The following is a 20,037-nucleotide window of genomic DNA, read 5'->3' as shown; positions in this document are numbered from 1 at the left end:
TATGGTATACATGTGACGTCTCCAACCTAAAGACACTAAATTGTGAATTATAATTATTGATTTTGTTGTCATCAACTTGTTTTGGATGAGTATTGGCACGCGTTTTGTTACATCTCTGCACCTAGCACGTTCTGAGGTGGGACTTGGGCCCACACCCTTTGGCTTAGAGGTAGGAAAGCTATCACTGAGCGACAACGTGGGAGGGGTGGGGGGTGGGGTGAGGTGGTGTCTATCACTGAACCACAAGATAAGTGTGGTGGGGGGAAGATCAACATGGCACCCCAAGGTGTGTGGGGGAGCACTATTACTGCAACACCAGGTGCTGTGGGGGGAACACTATCATTGAGAAGAGGTACACCAACACTGTACCACAAGATGTGGTGGGTGGAACACTATCACTACAACACAGGATGTGAGGGGTGGTCAACAACACCATTCAGGGTGCAAGGTGGACACTATTACTGCAACCACAAGCCCCTCTCATTGCTTTAATTGTTTTAAAATATTTTTAAAGCATACATAAATTCTTTACCAATTGAGGCCCAATTTATCGAGCATTAGGAAATCTTTTTGTTGGGGCGGGCTGCAGGATTTCATGATGACCTTTCTCTGAATGCCCAATGTTCAGTAAATCAGGGCTGAGCTGGAGTGGAGCTGACGGAGAGCGGGCAGAGATCTCAGCACTGTCATAACCAGGACACGCGTTGAATTATTAATCACGTTTTTTTTAAAGCAGCGTTGCTTGTTTCCCTCGCAGTTCTCATTTCTTTCTGCTTCCTGGGCTTCCTGCAATTTGATATCACAAATGATTTACCATGGAGTGGAAATGTATGACATGATTAGTTACCTTACACCGGCGTTAGCCGGTGCCTTCACTGTCACTGGAAAGGTGAAAGAGACTGAAAATGTGAACTGTCATATCCGGATGGCTAATTCGAGTGAGTTTGTTGAACGGTATGAGCAAAACCTTAACACATGGTTATTGCTGGAGTGCCTCGTGAAAATGGCAATGCCAGAATTCAGGCAAAAGGTTAATTCGGACATTCAAAATACAGGCCTGCATTGTTTCAGGTTCATCTTTTAATAATTTCTCGGACACCAACTTAGTTGAGTTTTGTTCCTGTTAGAAACAGATCTCTTTTATAACACAGACCGAGGGCCAATCGGCCCGATCTATCCGTGCCAGCTCTTCACACTCGAGCCAGCCCCAGCCAGCAAATTATCGGTGCTCTGCTAGGTGTGTTCACCAATTTGATTTAGTGAGAAAAGATTCCGAATAATGCTTTTTTAAAAAAAACTTGTATGGTTGACGTACAGCAATAAGTTAGTGAAACTTGGCGGACGGTAGATGTCCCTTGTTCCACTACCCATTCCATCTTATAGTGTTGTGATTGCATAATTCTTGCTGTATTTACCAAACATGATGCGATCAGTTTCCTACCAAGTTGTGCGAGGTTTATTCAGACACCTGTACTGGACTCGAATGGGTTATAAAAACAGAAATTCTGAAGAAGGGTCCCTTCTCTCCCCAGATGCTGCCAGACCTGTTGAGAATTACCAGCAATTTCTGATTTCCAGCATCCGCAGTTCTTTTGAGTTTTGTTTTGTTCGGATGGGTTCCAGTCCAGTACATTTTCTCTCACTGGCTTGACTGCATTTTCCCGTGTTCTGTTGCTAATTGCCTATTAACTCTGGCTAGGACAGTGTAGGTAGAAGGCAACTCAAGTATCCCCTCTCTCCCCCACCTCCCTTACTCTCCAACCGCCTCATTATTCTTCATCATCATGTGTTTCTGACAGTCGACGTTACAAACTAATTGAAGTTGGCAATATGTCTGTTATAAGTCTCGCCGCTGAAATAGTCAATTGTCACCGAAACAAGGCTGAAAAGATAAACACTTTATGCCATCTGTAAACATCAGGGTCTGTGTGGGAGGCGAGTCAAGGGGGTGGGTGTGCGTGACCTGCCACAGGAGAATGGACCACTGCATTGTTCCTGGAGTTAGCCCATCACCCGAGATGTTGGCGGGCACTGGGAGAGCGCCCATGTGCACCTCTTCATCAGCTCCTTCTTTGAGATGGGCAGAACAAGGAGGAAGGTGTCCCTGCGGCGCAGCAAGCAACTATTTAACATGGGGGCTTGGTGATGCTGCCCAGCACTGTCCGTGTGCATCCTCCCCGGGTTCAGTTCGCCAGGCAGCTCGGGCCATGGACGATTGTCTGCTGGACTTCGACCAGGATGCGGCCGGGGAGCTGGCTTTCTGGGGTCAGTTGGACTCACACGCTCAGCTGCAGAATCAATGGGATGGCCTGAATTTGGAATGTCCTCCCGTCAGTGACCAGCTCTCTCCGTGGTCGTCCTACTCCTGCCAGTCCGCCTTCCCCGAGGCGCAGTTTGCCTTGTTGGACCTGGACCTGCAGTCTTTGCAAATCGAGGGCAGTGCCGAGGAGGACAGCTCCTGCTCGGAGGAGCCGCGCTCTCAGAAACGCCGCCAGCGCCGGCACGTCCCTGCTCACCCCTACAAGGCGCAGAGGTACGCGGCGAATATTCGGGAGAGGAAACGGATGCTGAGCATCAACTCCGCCTTCGAGGAACTCCGGTGTCACGTCCCAACCTTCCCGTACGAGAAGCGCTTGTCCAAGATCGACACTCTGCGGCTGGCTATTGCCTACATCGCTCTGCTCCGAGAGATCCTGGTGTCCGGCTCTGAGCCCAAGGCTTACCTGGAGCAGTGCCTGCAGAGCGGCTCTCAGAGCAAGCAGGATGCAGTCTGGAACACCAGCGGTGAGTTCAATCAGCTCTTGGGGTAAAGTCTGTGGAGAGGGAAGCAGAGTTCATCAGAGTCGCTGGCTGGTTACTGATAAGAGGTTAACCGAGCTGAATGTTTAAAGACGGCCCCTAACAGCGAGCTCCCTGAAGATGGAATGCACTTTCCCAACCTCTCCTGCAATCCCACAGCATGGCCTTCTAGTGTAGAGTGTGCAACAGGGCACTCTACCTGCAACCGTCAAGCTACCCAAAATTCTTGCAGGTACACGACTCTTAGTGCAAGATGTCAGTGAGCAAATTTGGGGGGGGGGGGGGGGGGCGGGGGGCACATTGTGTCTCAGCAAACTAGTCAGCTAGGCCAGAAGCTGGTCATCTCTCCTTCCGGCCGCGCTGACAACGGTGGAAGTCAGTGGGGTTAAATCCCGAGGGCCGGCCTTCCAGCAATCTCGAGTTCAGCGTAAAGCTGCACAACACTGTGCTAGACCCCCCAGTCGCAGCTTTCCCAATAATACTGGGAGATAAATTGTGTAAGAACAGACTTGCGTGGGTGAAGCCCCTTCCACTCATCAGAATGCTCTAACCCATTTTTTGTTTTATCAGCAATTAAGTCATTTTGGAAGTGTCATCATTCTTATGACGGAGGGATTCCAATTTGCACACAGCCAGCTCCCACAAACAGCGATGTGATTAAGACCATGTCGTTCGTTTTAGTTGGGGGATGGGGAGATATTGGCCAGGGAACTGGGGAGATCTCCCCTGCTCTTCTTCAAACTAAATAGCGCATTGGGACCGTTAATATCCACCTAAAAGAGAAGCTAGGGCATCCGTCAATGACTCAACTAACATACAACACCTCAAAGGTTTATAGAGTGTAACTTGAACCCACTACTTTCCGACTCAGTGAGATTCCATATGAGCTGAACAGAACAGTATCTTTAACACAGGCAGAAAAAAACACCCAATTTTGCCTCAACTTAGTGCAATCAGGAAAAATCGAAGAAGGTTATATTACTTGATGTGATTAACAACGAAGTAAAATGCAGGTTTTAAGAAAGGGCTTGAAAGAAGCCAGGTATGTGACAAGTTTAGCAATGGAGTGTCAGTCTGGTCTTAGAGTAACAGCACCAGGGTCCCAGGTTCGATTCCAGCCACCGGCGACTGTCTGTGTGGGGTTTGCACATCCTCCCCGTGTTTCCTCCCACAGTCCAATGATGTGCAGACCAGGTGAATTGGCCATGCTAAATTGCCCATAGGGTTAGGTGCATTAGTCAGAAGGAAGTGAGTCTGGGTGGATTGCTTTTCGGAGGTTCGGTGTGGACTGGTTGGGCCGAAGGGCCTGTTTCCACACTGTAGGGAATCTAATCTACTGTAAGCAACGCCGTCGCTGATTGGACAAAGGCAAATGTGACTGCACAAGTGGACAGGGTTGAAAATGTTAAGGTCCTCAAATGGCAGTAAGATTTGGAGACGTTACAAAAATGAAAGAGCTGAGAACACGAAGGAGTTGCAACACAAGGTCGAATTTTAAATTTAAGGATTTTAAGGAGCTAATGTAGACAGGTTGGGAGCAGCAAGGTCATAGAGTTATCGAGCTGTACAGCGCCGAAATGACTCTTCGGTCAAACTCGTCCATGCTGACCGGATATCCGAAATTAATCTAGTCCTGTTTGCCAGCATTTGGCCCATATCCCTTTTAAACCCATCCTATTCATGTAACCATCCAGATGTCTTTTAAATGTTATAATTATACCAAACCTCTACCACTTCCTCTAACAGTTCTTTCCATGCACGCACCACTCTCTGTATGAAAAAGTTGCCCTTTGAGTCTCTTTTAAATCTTTCCCCTCTCCTACCCTGGAGAAAAGACCTAGGCTATTCACTTTATCCACGATTTTATAAAATAAGGTGACCTCTATAAGGTCATCCCTCAGCCTCCGATGCTCCAGGGAAAACAGCCCCAGCCTGTTCTGCTTCTCCACATAGGTCAAACCCTCCAACCCTCGCAATATTCTTGTAAATCTTTTCTGAACTCTTTCAAATTTAACAATACCTTTCCAATAGCATCAAGGCCGGAATTAAACACAGTCTTCTAAAAGTGGCCTGAACAATGTCCTGTAACCCGCAACGTGACATTCCAACTCTTACACTCAATGCATTGACCAATAAAGGCAAGTGAACCAAATGCTTTCTTCTCTACCCTGTCTGTTTGTGACTCCACTTTCAAGGAAGTATGAACCTTTAAGGTTTATTTGTTAAGCAGCATTCCCCAAGATCCTGCAATTAACTGTGTAAATCCTGCTCTGATTTCCATTACAAAATATTTATCTAAATTAATCTCCATTTGCCACTCCTCGGCCCATCGGCCCATCTGATCAAGGCCCCATTGTACTCCGAGATAGTCTCATTCGCTGTCCACTACACCACCAATGTTGGTGTCATCAAAGCATTCCCATCCAAATCATTTGGACCCAGCACTGATCCTTTCGGCACACTGCTGGTCACAGGCAACTAGCCCAAAAAAAATCATCCACCACCACCCTCTAACTTCTACCTTCGAGCTAATTTTGCACCCAGATAGCCAGACCACCTAGAAACGTTTTGAGACTTGAGTTTAGAATTCAGTGTTAGTATTGAGGCAGAAGTCAAGTTGATCTTTGCAGGCATTATATTCTAAGTTACCCTTGGCCACTGTTGTGACGAGCTTTAGCACATGCATTTAGAGCTCTGTTTTACTTTGTTGAGGAGTAAATGGAACCAGCAATGTGCATTCTGCTGTCTCTCACTGTTCAAAGCATATATTCTGAGAAGCATAAAACACTTCGGGGCATTTGGTCCACTGTGTCCACGCTAGGTCTTTGAAAGGGCTGTTCAAATAATCCCACTCCCACGGCCTTTCCACATAATCCCGTTTTGAATTTCTATTTTGAAAATGTAACCAATTTTCTGTTGAAATTTACCAATGTTTCGGCTTCCGCAATCCTTTTAAACATATATTCTAAATTACAATTACTCAATTGACCAAAAAGACTCGTCATCTTCCCTTCTAGTTTTGTTGCCTGTTAAGTATATGATTTCTGGTTACCTTCCTACCAGTGGGAGTAGTTTCGCCTTGTTTATAAATACTATCAAGTTGTCTTTGTTGGAGTTTCTTGGGCACCTTTTTTTTGTAGCCCAGCTGCCTAAACCATGCAGCGTTGAAGGCTGCAAATGGGAAGCTTCGCTTTTAGCAATTATCCGCTGGGCTGCAGTTAACCAATTTGATTCTGCAACTCTGGGCGAATTAAACCAATGAAGTTGTTCTTTTCAAATGAGGGATTAATTACTTTGGCTTGTAAAAGAAATACTCATTGAAAGCCATCTACTTTGTCTTTCGTGCCTTTTTGTTCCTTTGCAGATCTGACAGCCCGCCTTTCTTGGATAAAGTGGGATTAGTGCTACTTGGAGCTTCCCCAGCCTCGTGCGGTGACGTCACTCCCGGGTACCAGCTGCTGCTTCCCAGCGCCCTGGGCGTCACTGCGCCTGCGCGGCTTAGCTCCATTGAAGATAGTGTAAAACTCCAGAACCTCTCACAATTGATCTTCGTCAAGCTCCCAAGCTATCTAAACTCACTGTCTTTCTCTTGCTCTCTCTCCCTCTCGCTCTGTCCAGGCTGTGGTTAATATTGTGATCTATTTAGTTTCAAGTACACTTTAATTTGCTTTCGCAACGTTGACAGCTAAATAATACTTGAATCGAACGGTTTGACTTTACGATGTAATATTGAAGGTCCAGTCGCAGCAATCTCTTCACTAAAGGATACCCAAACCCCACCACAGAAATTGCTTATTTGCAGATAGGTGAGGTTGGGACTGCGAGGGAAAAGGTGCTGAATGGAAGACAGCCGCATTCTTTCACAACCTTTCACTTAAATTTTATTTCTCTCTCACTGGACTGGATATTTGCCTGCACATCAAGAAAACGTACTTTATAAATGTTCCAGATTTCATTTCGCCTGTAAAACAAAATTAGGTCGAGGCTTTAAAGTCGTTTGTCATTTACTGTTCGGCCCACTTTTGGGTCGAATGCTAAATTGTTTTTGTTTCCTCTCTCACGTATACCCTGTTTCTGTACTGTCTCGAAGGTTCCATGATTTTGTACGTACTTTTTTTGTTCTGCATTTCGCCGACCGCGCCACAGTCAGATTTAAAAGAACGTTAAAAGAGGGGTTTTAACCAGGAGAGCCGGGTCATTGCTAGGAAAACAGCCTTCACAGAATCGTCAGCTCCTGGAAATAAGTGATGGGGAAACCCGGGTGGAACTCCGGCTCTGGGGGGGAACGAACACAAGTCTGTGCTTTGTCACGTATTTGATAATCGTTTCAAATAAAGTCGTATTCTTAAAAACGCTTTGACAAAGTCCGTAAAACAAATCGAGGTCACGACTAAATGAGACCAAAGAAAATCAAAGTGTTTTTTTTCAAACCAAAAACAGAAATTGCTGGAAAAGCGCATCAGGTCTGGCAGCATCTTTGCAAAGAACTCAGAGTTAATGTTTCGGATGGAGTAATCTTTCCTCAGAACTGGAGGAATTCTGTGAAAGAGAATTCTGTCTCCCTCAAAGCGTTGGAACGACGAATTATAATGGCCCGAACATCTGTATTGAGTAAAGTTGTGGTAGAATAAATTGTCCTTTTTAAAAATAATTTATCCGTACTGCTGTCCGGTTTTCATATTCCGATATGTCGGGATTTCAAGGCTCACATACCGGAGGATTGTTCAGCCTGTTAGCAGTGCCTCACTGATGAACACTGGCTGTTGATTCAGACCAGAGACATTTGTTGGAGTACTGTTTGTCTCCTCTATGGATGCTGCCTGTCCTGCTGAACGTTGCCAGCACCACCTCTCACAATCTTCACACAAGAGACTGGCGGCGCCGTGCGTGGGAACTATCTTATGGAAAAGTCAGTCGTTACGAGAGAAAAGTCGAAATTGTTCCCGTCAAACAGGTTTAACTTAAATTGAAATCCCGCAGACCTTGCAGGAAAACACAAGCTCATGAAAAAATAAACCATCAAGCCGGAGAAAGGGTTGGGGGTCGCGCATTCCGCTAGCAGGTCTTAAACTGTAGTTACATTCCTTTTAGGAGGATCCTGGAAGATGGAGAGTCGCTCCGAAAGCTAGTGCTTCCAATTAAACCTGTTGGACTATAACCTGGCGTTGTGTGATTTTTAACTTTTATGAGGACGTTGCATAGGGTTGGGGAGGGGGCTACAGGGAGTTTTTGTGCCACCGCAGTTGCAGCATGCAAAGTAACAGGAACGATAGCCTGAAGATGAGATGGACGCTTATTCACAGACGGCTAGGGTCTGTTGTGAACTGTCTGACTGCCCAGGTCTCTTAGAAAGGGTTTTATGATCTGTCAGGTAACTCTGAAGATAAAGGGACACAGCCTCTCACTTGCTGCTGCTCTGAGTTTCACTTGCAATCTGCTTCTGATTGAAAAGAAAAGTTGAATCATTTGGTCCATAAATTATTAGAAAGTGATAAAAAGAAACGAATTAATCCCTGTTCCTCGACGCAGCGTTATACCACAGGTCAAACAAAGATGAAATATTGCCAAGGGGAAAAATACTAGTTAATGCGGTCGAATCTTGTGGAATTCGCATGTGCAAGAGAACACAGCGACAGGGTCACAACTGAGCACAGGGTCGAAATCAATTAATTTAGCTGCATACACTTTTATTTTTGTCACACAACCCTTGAGAGGCTGACTGCGTGTGTGTTTTGCGGGGAAGGTGGCTGCCTGTGGGTGTGACTGCTTATAGACGTGAGTGATAGCGCATGGATGTGTGTTTGATATCGTTGGGGGGGGGGGGAGGCGGGCGTGTGTGTGAGTGCGTGTGGGGAGCTGTCTGACAGCGTGTGGATGTGGCGGCGGGGCCATAGGTATTCTGTCTGCTTTGCATGTGCGTGTCTGTTTGTCCGACGTAGTATCACAATGAATTAGGCATCTGAGTCTGTATATCTATTATCCGTCTGATTATCTATGTCTGGGTCTGCATGTTTAATTGTGCTGCCGTGCATCTTTGTAACTGTGTGCTTCAGTAAATCTCAACGTGTAGGTGTGTGTTAATTGGATATGTCTGTACGTTTAGCCAATGAATATGTCTCTGACTCTTAGCTGTGCAGGAGCAGATCCATAAATCTAAATGCATTTGTACATTCATGCATGCATCTTGTGTATATCTTTGAGTGTAAAAAGCTGGAGTAACTACTTTCTGCACCTACCTTTGAATGGACTGGAACCTGAACAAGTCACTCGATATTTGAGCGTGTCTATGGGGTTCTGACTCACTGTATTTGTAATGGCACGTGGCTCCCGCATTGACAATTTAATTCACTGCACATTGAGTATCGAACGCTTTAATAGCGTGCAGATGGAACAGAGCAATTCCCCACGGTACATTGTTCGATATTTCAATTGCGTTAACTGCAGAATCTCGGAATTAATCTGCTCCCTTCCATTACTATTACATATTGAGGCTGTAAGAGACTGACGGGCAACCTGGCTCTGACAGGACAGATTTCAGTGGAAGTTTCAAATACTTGAGTTGGGATTTAAATACAATCCACTTTGAAATCAGATAGGAAAAGAAACGGTCTGTAATTCTTCAGCTCAAAAAAAATCTCCAGAGTATATTTAACCAATATGGGTTTTACTTTCCAGATTCCAATATCTTTTGTTGAACTCCTTATATCAACGTTTCAAAAATGCACATAACATACTTATGCGCATATCCATGATTCCACTGTACAGTTTCCCACCCGCCGTTTGAAGATCTGTCTCTCAACTCTATTGGTACATGGCTCTTGCATTGGAAGAAGTGAGCGACGTTTAGTCCTGACCCCTGGGGTTTAATTGATTTGGGGATGACTGTAGGGCTCCTTCATCAGTCGATAGTGAGCTGTCTGTTTTCCTTTAAAATTAACTTATTTTTAGGATAACGGTGTGCGTGGGAAGGGGTTGGGGTGAGGTGACCAGTCAGTTTGTTCATTATGCCCGCCCGGCCTCTGGTTCGATACCCAGTCCATACCCAGAAGAAAATATGGGGAACAGGAAGGAAAATCGGATAATAGGGCTTTAAAATTCAATTTACGCATTCAGGAATGGTTCGCAGTGGACACTTGATCAAGACCGATGGGTTTTTACACATCACACTGACATCTCACTGAGAAACTCGACGGGGTCGTTCGTATAATGACAACGACAAAGGCATCAGCTTCAGTATCAGTCGCTCGGTCTTGAGTGTCTCACTCTGGTTCCCCTAAAGCATTTCCCAAGTTCACCTAAGGCCGGCAGCTGAGATTCTTGCGCGATTTGGGTGACGGGGGTTCCAACAACCCGAAAGTACCTCATCAGCATCCGTGCCAAAACAAGATGAGCACTTAGCCAACCAGCTTTCACACTAATCGCCTTCACTACCATCATGGTAGCATCAGTGTGTACCATCTACCACTTGCAACTGGTCAAGTCTTCCCCCAACATCACCCTCCATACACGCCCGTGCAGTAAGTCAAGGTAGCAGAGGTCTGGGGGACATCTCCTCTCCAAGTCAGGCATCCTTGCCGCCTAACCGTCAACGTGGGAGCACCTCTTGGAGCCAAGTCCACTCTCAGCCTCTCAAGTACAACAGAGGGATTGATAATAAGCGCCCGCCTAGATTTCACGCCCGTATCCAAATAATGCAGTCAAAAAAAAGAAATGTTGCCAGTCTCGCCCCTGTATCTGAACAACTGGTACTAAATCCTGTGTTTAGAAATTCGGCCTCCTACTCTACTGTTCAGCTATTTTAGCCTCCAAATCAAAGGACCATGACCAAAAGCCAGGCCCAGTATAGCTGGCCGTGCTGATCCCAATAAGCAGTTGCACAGCATGGTGTACAGTGTACCCCAGGGAAGTGTCTAGCCCTCCTCAGAGGGAAGTGTGCTTCTGAAACGCCTACAGGCACATGGCAAGGGGTTAGCTCCCAGCAACTGTTCTTGCTCCTGAACCAACCTTTCCACTGCCAGACATCACGAAAACACCACCAAGTGATCCGACAAAAGCCGGGAGTGAAGGCAGTGTCCTGATTGGTGCTCCCGCAGTAAGTCTCACGTGTCGAAAATACAGCAAGTGTCCAGATCGAAATGACCCAGTGCTGTCTAAAACTCCAGGGCTTCCAACATCTGATACGTGTCAAGTTTCAAACAAATTAAACATTTCACTTTTTTATATAGGTAAAGGAGATCTACATTTTTTCAATACATTCTAATTGTTAATATATTGAAATGTTCATAGCCGTGCAATCTTTTTGATTATCGTTTTATAGACTATTATTGTCATATTTACATTGCACGGTATTATCACAATTAATCACCCGGCGCTATGACGCTTGATCGATCTAACCGGTGAGAAGCGTTTTTTGCTGAGTGAAGGCCATGATCAAAACGGATTGAAAAATTCATGCTGCAAGCAATATGATTATCCCTTAATACTGCATCCCCAAAACCCAAAGCACCAACCTATTCAGTTTTTAATACCGAACCAATGTTCTGGCGATGTACCTGTCCGGATGTCAACTTTAGTTGGGCCTTTCCCTTTACGGTCCAGCTCTGTAATGGTGCTGTGGCGGGAATTGTTAAAGCACATCTTCAAACTGAGAATTCGCAATGAATATTTAGAAAGTGTCCTCCGATCTGTTCTAATCGACGGTGTGTCTAAAAAAAAAGGTTGTGAATCAATCAAATTCGTCGAAGTCCAACAACTGGTATTCATTTTATGCGCATGTTTATATTTTCAGAGTAAAACGTGCACTGGCTCAAAAGATGCCAGATGGAAAATATTAAAATTACGAAATGTAGAATAACCAAGATTAAGACGGCGTCCACTCCGTAATCGTCTGAAATTCCACCTGTGACTGAATGATTGTGATCGGACCCAGAAGGTTCAAATGCATTTGCGCTGGATGCAGTGATGCAGTTTAAACCGGTAACTGTAATAGTGCTTTCCCAATCTGTATTCTTGATCTCTCAAGCGCAACGTTGAAGTGGGCTTTGACTTGTGAGACCGCCACATTCCTGTGATAAATGTTTAAACGGACACCACTTCGGCTCCCCCTGCACTAATGGAAAGTTGTCAAAAAGAGAAGAGATGACCAGGTATTGCAATCGGCAACGACTCACAACAAGGGACATTGAAGTAAGGCACTTTTTAAGAAGAAGTTATGACCGTTTCAATTAGCCTCTATTGTGGTCAAATGCAGAACAATTTGCTTAGAATTTCTGCACGAGTAGCTTTTGAGGTCGGAGTTATTGGTAAGTGATCCACTAGGCCAGCGCTGCATCTGTGGACAATTCTCCTCTTAAATTCTGACGAAGGATCCCTGAAATAGAACTGTTGACTGTTATTATCTCCACAGATGCTGCCAGACCGGCTGAGTTTCTCCAGCAATTTCTTCGGGGTTTTTTTGCTTCTGATTTTCGATATCCGCATTTCTTTCTCTTATTTCTTTGTTAATTATGACCGTTTTGAGACTTGTTGAGAAGTTAGCCAAGAAAACAAAAAGATAGATCGTTCCAAGATTGGGATGTACCTTAGCCATTTTGTTTTTGGTGTTTTCTACAAATCCATCGCACCGTAACACTGAGTGAATATGTCACTGCACCAAGCCCTGTGGAGATAGTGAAATATGAATTGCTAAATGTCAATTCTAATCTTGTCCATGAAGATGTCCAAACGAAAAAGGGGAGCCTGAAACTTCGCGTCCCTTTATATTCTCATTCACCGACGTATTGTACAATTGTAAGACATTGATTACAGTCTGATCGTTAGAGATTCTCAATTTCAGTTTTCAGTTACAACACATACAAGGGGCAACCTCAGCATCGCGTCGGCTCAAAGAAATGACAGGTAAACACCAAGTGGTCCTGCTCAACCTGCTGGGGAGTCAGTTCGTGATGCCCCAAAATCTGCAATCATGCACCCCTCCCTCCAAAACCAACCCCACTCCCCAATCCCCCTTCCTCATTCAATGGCCTGGACGGGGGGCGGGGGGGGGGGGAGGGGGTCAAGTCCGCTGAATGAAAACTGAAGAGTTTCCATCCTGATAAAATGGATTAAAGGTTCAGAGAACATGCAGCGCTGTTCGGTTTGTTTTGTAACACGTAAAAATTTAAATGTGTTATTTTTGTTTTTTTTTACTGTTATCGAGGTATTGAAATTAAGTTTCCCTCAGACAGATGTGTGATTTGGGGTAACTTCTTTGGATGGTCAAAGGGAGGAAATTAAATCCGCCGTGGAGGTGAATAGATTCACACTGTCCATAAGCCGCTTCCAATAAACCCAGTGGTTGATATCACTAAATAATTGATTTTAATAAATGTTTGACAGTCTTTCAAACCCCAGAAAGTGCGCTAAAATGATTCCATGATAACACTCACTGTGCAAAGATGGTTCCTATTAGCGCTGGAATTTTCACACAACTGTTTCACATTATCCAATCTTTGAACCTTAATTAATATGGTATCCCGAATTCGTCTGAGTTATTTACTATTAATTGCAGAATTTCCCTATTTATTGGTTTTCCTGCACGTTTGCTACAGTTGCTGATAGTGTCCAGTTTATTTTCTCGGTGATTTTTAGCCATCATGCGGAAACTGTTTTCTTTTTAATTATTTAAGGTTTTAAGTGCACCAATACAGATTAAAGGCCTGAAGTCACATTGTTATTTTTGAATTTAGGACAAAGTCGCCTATGATCCTCGACGCCCGCTTGAAACTGGCGTCATCTAGTGGTAATGTTGGGGAGTGAGGCTTAAAAACATCACTTCCCGTCAACAAGGATTTACATTTATATAACGTCTTTCAGGACATTCTACATCATTCCCGTAGCGGTGCTTCTGAAGTGTAATTGCTAGGAAATCTGGCATCAATTTGTACACAGCAAGCTCCAACAAACAGCAATGTGAATAATAACCACTTGTTTAATGATGATAATTGAGATATAAATATTGGCCAGGGCGCCGCAGGAGGGCTTCTCCTTCCAAGTAATGCTGCGGGATGTGTTACATCCACATGAAAGCACAAACATTACTTTGATTTGGTGCCTTAACCGAAAGATGGTACCTTCACCAGTGCGGCATTCCCTCAGTGCTGCACCGGTGTGTCCGGCTAGATTGTGTTTGAGTCTCTTGTGGAGCACTGTACTTGAACCCAATGCCTACGCAAAGGCGACAGCGTGCGATCAACTAAACCCCAAGTTGATCCCGAAAAGCCGCACATCAGTCAGATGCACAATCACCGCGCTCTGCAAACCCTCCGCCATGGAGGGGGTAACTTCACACACTTCTGAGAATAAAGGGAAATCTGAAGGGACATGTTGAAACGGACATGCCCATAAAGCGAACGAATATTATAGCATAAAACCGAACACCCGCTGGTCAGGCAAAGGATAAATCGGCGTGTTTATATAACATCAAAAAACAGCAAGATTTACAAGTTAAATGTCAGCTTTTACAAATGTTGGTTTTATGGGTCCACAACTTTAATTTTCTTTGCTAACTAGAATCATAATCTCGGTCAAAAATCGAGAGCAATCAGGTTGTAGATGTCAAAATAAATCCTAAATATTCGTTCGCGTTTCTGGCGCAAATTATTCGTAGAGTTCCGACTATTTCACGTCAAATTTGCAGGTGACAGTGAAGCCGAATGTTAGTCCCTCCAGCTCTCTCTCCCTCCCGAAACAATTATACGATTGATTTTGACTCAATTTTTAAATGAACAGCTGAACACATTTTGCCAAGTGATTCACGAAGCTCGTTTGAAGTCGGACTTTTGTTAGTGGTAATGTCCCTACCCCTGGACCGAGAGACCCGGGTTCAAATCCCACCTGTTCCAGAGATGAGCAATGAACAGGTTGATTAGAAAAAAAAATAGGTTCGGTGGAAGGTTCGTTTGAAAACGCTTGATTTCCGGACCCGCTGCAGGGAACTCAGGAATAGGACTTGAGCACAGCACATGGCAGCAAAATGCATGCGATTTTAATATGTACGTTCACTGCTCGCTTTACCACCTCTGTAATCCGGCGCAGCCACAAGAATTGCCATCAATGTTGAAGAATCTCGTTTGTGTCCACCCACCAGTTAAATACAGGTATCGCCCCCACAGTGTTTTGAATCCAATAACTTCATTTGACCAGACAACAAAATCTGATTTTCAGAATCACCTTAATGATAGAAGACTCTAGGGGAGTTGAGGATAAATGATATTGGAGAATTCTCGGTATAGGCTCAGACTCGCCGGAAAAACCGGGCTTCTAAGCCCCAAAAAGCTACCGCGTTCAAGTCCCACCTCTGCGAGTGGGCACAGAGATCTCGGCTGCCACTCCAGGACAGCATAGATATGAAGGAGCGCTGCAGACAGTGAAGTCTGCAGATGCTGCAGATCAGAGTTGAGAGCGTGTTGCTGGAAAATCACAGCAGGTCAGGCAGATTTACCTGCTCCTCGGATGCTGCCTGACCTGCAGTGCTTTTCCAGCAGCACACTCTCAACTATGAGGGAGCTCTGCCCAGTCCCAGCTTCCAACGAGAACCCGCTTAGACACAAGTAAAAGATCCCATAGTGAAGAAGATCAGGCGAGTTATCCCTGGCTAATACTTAGCTCTAAATTAGCATCACCAAAACGGGTTGGCAGTCACGTTGTTGCGTGTGGGAGCTTGGAGTATGCCAATCGATATTGTGTCACACTTATTAAAGTGCTTCACTGGCTGTGAAGAGATTTGATGGCGGTGGTAGTGGAAGATGCCATATAAATGCACCTCTTTGTTTGCATATCAATTATTTCAAGTGCCTACAGGCCTTGCTGGCTCGCGGGGTGGGGGAGTGTTGCCAATGCGGCTGTAATGAACCGGCCGGGCCATTCTTTGTCACCCGGGGATGGTCTGTTTCAGCTGCCCTTGGGTTAAGCTTTGCCGGGACAGCCTGAGGAGTCTGGTCAAAGGATACAAAACCCAAAGGCGGTGTGTAAAGGTGCAGAGGGGCGGAGTTTGCATTTGAAATACAGGTGCAAGAAAGAGAGTTGAAGGCAGATTTATAGCTTTCGGTTTTTTAAAATTTTACATGGCCGCAATCATTATTTTGAACAATACTTTGTCAGTAATGGTTTATTCTGCAAATCCATTAGATGCTTGCAATGAAATTATACCACTCTCTACGTGTTACAACATATAAAAATGAAGACACTTGTACGTTTAATAGCGAACGTGTGCGCTAGAGGAAATTCGACGCTGATGACAAGACTGAGGAGCAGGGTGAATAAGGCAGCAAGATTTTCTGTGCTATAGAACACACCGGTTAAACCTGAAATTGGATCTTGCTGTGGTCGCTACAGAAACATCTGTTTACAGGGGAGCTGTGAATTCCACCCCAATACAATGTATTGCCTTCTCTCCCCCTCGCTAGTTCGTTGCAAACGGTACTCATCCACTCACCCCTATCGCGTGCTCCCTTTTGCTTTGACGGGACGGGTCTCTTACACTGCCAGGCAATACGTTAATCTTCGTTTCTTTTTGTTACTACCTCCCACCCACCCCCAAAACACACACACACACTAACGTGGAAATAGGATGATCGTTCATTCAAAACTATAATGTGGTGGAAATGAGTTGCCGAGAGACACCCAGCCGGTCTGAACGCCAGGCGCCCGCTTTACAAATTTATGCAAACCCGGCGACAGAATAACCCAGAAAGGTGGGTTCTTTGCAAAATCCTCCGGCACTCGCCGATTCAATTTCTCTTCGTAACCTAGGAAGTATTTGCAAACTTCCCAGAACTGTGGAGGGAGCAGCACTGATGCGCCCAAGTGTTTGAGCAAAGATGTTGTGTTTCGCCTGCGTGCAGTGTTTGACTGATGACTCCATCGAAATGTTATAGGTTTGGCATGAAATGCAGTAAAAGGCCGCGACAAGTGTAACGGATATTATTTCGCTGCTTGCAAACAGTCATTTTAAGAAGCGAAAATGCAGGTTGTCATAGGAACATCACGCCAGGGTTGTATAACTTCGCACTAACATTGGAAACTGAACGGTCAGACCGGCGCAAACAGCTAGAAACAACAAAAAAAGGATTGAAAAGACGTGAATGAATCGCTGCGGTGTGAATTCAGGCAATGCCTGTCCACACACACACACACACACACAAAGCAGTGGCAAGAACCAGCGGTAACTGACAAGATTTCACAACCATTCGGTATTTTTACAGTTTACCGTAAGGTTAGGGGCTTCGCTGCCCCCACACACACACACACACCACAGCAATCAGAAAGACCAACAACAATGTTTGACAGGATAAAGATCACCTTCTCTCGCGTGTTGACCCGAATGATTGTCTCCGAGGATCCCAGGAAGCAGTTGGCGTCCCGAATCTTAACAATTCAACCGAAAACAATTCTGTGTGAGAATTGTGTTTCACAATTTGAGTTCAAACCGTGTTCTGTTCGAACTGTAGGAATTAAAACGGAGAAGTGAACGGTCGATTAACGGCTGAGAGGCTGGACGCTAGTTTATCAATGTCAACTCACTGGTTTGGAAGAAAATAGCAGCAATTCCCATCCCTAACCAACACAAAAAGTTGAAAATATTTTCATTTCGGTTTTTTGTCATGTTCGACCCTGAGGCTGTGTATAAGAGGGAGGGGAAATCTCCACCTTATCTCACAACTTGTCTGGTCTGCTTTTTAATCAACTCTACTCGCGTGTTTAGAGAAAAAAAATGTTTTTTATTTAAATTGTTTGCAGACAGTGCATATGAAACAAACAAAATCGTTGCACTCAGAGTCATCTTGTCTGCAGAGACGGTTAAGGGTAGCCACGGATCATTTGATACTGTCATCTGTGTTAGGTTTTCCCAGTTACTTGAACCTTGCAAACGCGGACACATCACACGGAAGACTCTGGGAATAGTTCGATATAAAGGCCACCTACATTCTATCGTTCATGTTTCTAAGCTGATGGATGCTAATGGGATTAATTCGTCATCATGGGGAGGACTGAGAAAACTTGGCATTGGTGTAAAATCTGCAAGGTGTCAAAAGGGAGTGAACATGGAGGAAGAACGCTCGGCAACTCGCAATCAGCTTTCACGGTTGTGTCCCGCCCATCGCAGCTCACACACAGGAATTTACACCCTGCCAATTGTCATCTTCTGCCAATCTATATTACACACAGCCTCCCGTCTGTTGTTATTGCCGGTGACCAATAGTCCTGTTCACCGAACGGTCCATGTGGGATTGTTGAGGTGGACTCAAGTAGAATCCTTACAGTATGGATGCAGGCCATTCAGCCCAGTGAGTCCACACTGGCCCACTGAAGGACATCCCACCCGGACCCACGCCGTTATTCCATCCCTGTAACCCTGCGTTTCACTAAACCTGGACACTCTAGGCATTTTACCATGGACAATCCACATAGTTTTGGATTGTGGGAGGAAACTGGAGCACCCGGAGTAATCCCACGTAGACAATGTGCAAACTCCACACAAACAGCCCAAGGTTGGAGTCGAACCCCTAACCCCCAGTGCGGCAGCAATGCTAACCACCCAACCACCGAGCCACCGAGCCGCCTAGCAGATACAGAACTGAGAAAAGGGGATGGGGGCTAGGGGGAGAACAGTCCCTCACTCCCGGCATCTGAATAAAATTGCACAAAATATACAGAGCTTAACGGCGATCAATTTCGTGTTACTTCACCCCAGAATGAAATGGAAGACAAAAAAAGAGCTCCAAGTGGAAGGAGACTGGACTAAACTGAGTCCGAAAATGCCACGAATACGCTCAAAAAATGCACCCAGATTTAATAAATAATCGAGCAATGGGTGTTTTGTATGTGATCGGCAGATGTGAGGAGATCGCTCAAGAATTAATTCAATGCGGTCCTTTCAAAACTGAGATTGCAGCGCTCCTCTTGTTAAAAGCCAGATTGTCTCGTGTGTTTCAGTGTGTATGCTTGTGTGTTTTGTGTGTGTTTGTTTGAATGCGTATGTGTTTGACTATACCTGTATTTCAGTCTGTGTGCGTTTGAGTGTGCTTGAATGTGTGTGTATTTACGATTGTGTGCTTGTGTGTTTGAGTGTGTAGGTATTTGCTTCTGTAGGTATTTGCGAGTGTGTGTTTTATGTTTGTGTGAGTGTGCGTGTTCAAATGTGTGTTTAAGTGCGTCTTTGTGTTTGAGTTTGAGTGTGATTGTGCGTTTGAATGGGTATGTGTCTGAGTTTGTGTGCATTTGAGTGTGTGTGCTTTTGTATATGTTGGAGTTTATGTATGTGTCTGTGTGTTTCAGTGCATGTGCATGTTTGAATTTACATGTTTTTGTATGTTTGAGTGTGTGTGTGTTTGAGTGTGTGTGTGTTTGAGTGTGTGTTCATTTCGGAGTATGGGGAGCGTACATGAGTGTTTCTGCTTGAGTCTGTGTATGTTTGAGTATGTGGTTTTGGGTTGATGTCTGTGTGTGTATTTGAATGTGTGTATTTGAGCGCGTTTGAATGTTCATGAGCGAGTACTTCTGTGTCCTTATGCATGTTTAGATATGTGTGTTTGAGTGAGTATATGGTGTATAGGAGTTTGTGTGTTTTTCTTTGTATGTTTGAGTGCGTTTGAGTGTTTGTGTGTGTTCGAGTGAGTGCATGCTTAAATGTGTGTGTTTGAGTATGTGAGTGCATGTGTCTGGATATCTGTGTGTTTAGGGTGTGCATTGGGGAGGGTGGAGGTGACGAATTCCCCTTTCCACCGTTGATACTAATCTAAGTGGGTGCACTCCCCTCTCACCACTTGGAAAAACCTGACAGTGTTTCATGTCCCGGGTGAAAGTTGCTTGTGACACCGACCGAAATCTGGGAAGCAGAGAGGCTCCTCGCGGCTGGGAATGCGAGTGTTTTCCGGAGAGGCTGTTTCAGGAATGTTCTTCTCAGTTCCAATCTTGCCGGAGACAGTGAGTACACCCACCTCCACCACCCGCCCCCCCCCCCCCCCACCCTCCCTTCTTCACCTCCCCCCCCCAACCCCAGGGCTCCTCCTACTCCCCCCTTTCTCAGCCAATCAGGAGCCCCTGCCACCTCCGCATTCGTAACAACTTTCCAGCCACTCTTATTCCCAGAGAAAAAAAACCCGACCAGTCAAAAAAAAAAGTCGGGAAAATTTCGGTGAAGTTCCTGACTCGGCCAAACTCAGTCTCCATTTTCGGCGATCAAGAGGGGGGTTTCAA

At 45.2% G+C, this 20,037-nt stretch overlaps 1 protein-coding gene and 1 long non-coding RNA gene across 3 annotated transcripts; one reads left to right on the top strand and one right to left on the bottom strand.

The window, feature by feature from the left end:
- Positions 1–1,849: 1,849 nt before the first annotated feature.
- LOC140481841 (uncharacterized) lies at positions 1,850–8,589 on the top strand. The gene is made up of 2 exons (XM_072578386.1): positions 1,850–2,784; positions 6,164–8,589. Exons 1-2 carry the CDS (start codon positions 1,902–1,904, stop codon positions 6,199–6,201), a joined length of 921 nt encoding a protein of 306 aa, XP_072434487.1. The 5' UTR covers positions 1,850–1,901; the 3' UTR covers positions 6,202–8,589.
- Positions 2,651–19,755, bottom strand: LOC140481843 (uncharacterized). Of its 2 annotated transcripts, XR_011961619.1 has the most exons (4): positions 19,661–19,755; positions 17,140–17,282; positions 11,352–11,504; positions 2,651–2,813 (listed from the first exon to the last, which is right to left on the bottom strand). It is a non-coding gene; the product is annotated as an uncharacterized lncRNA (long non-coding RNA). The 2 variants fall into 2 exon arrangements; XR_011961618.1 differs by lacking the exon at positions 2,651–2,813 and having other exon boundaries at positions 11,101–11,504.
- Between the last annotated feature and the right edge of the window lie 282 nt (positions 19,756–20,037).

This window comes from Chiloscyllium punctatum, chromosome 10, assembly GCF_047496795.1.
Source record: "Chiloscyllium punctatum isolate Juve2018m chromosome 10, sChiPun1.3, whole genome shotgun sequence".
Lineage (NCBI taxonomy): Eukaryota > Metazoa > Chordata > Chondrichthyes > Orectolobiformes > Hemiscylliidae > Chiloscyllium > Chiloscyllium punctatum.
This window is presented reverse-complemented; position numbering and strand designations above follow the sequence as displayed.

Coding starts and splice junctions, on each gene's coding strand:
- LOC140481841 (XM_072578386.1), top strand. CDS start 1,902: ATGCCATCTGTAAACATCAGGGTCTGTGTGGGAGGCGAGTCAAGGGGG. Junction 2,785..6,163: donor TGCAGTCTGGAACACCAGCG/GTGAGTTCAATC, acceptor GTTCCTTTGCAG/ATCTGACAGCCCGCCTTTCT.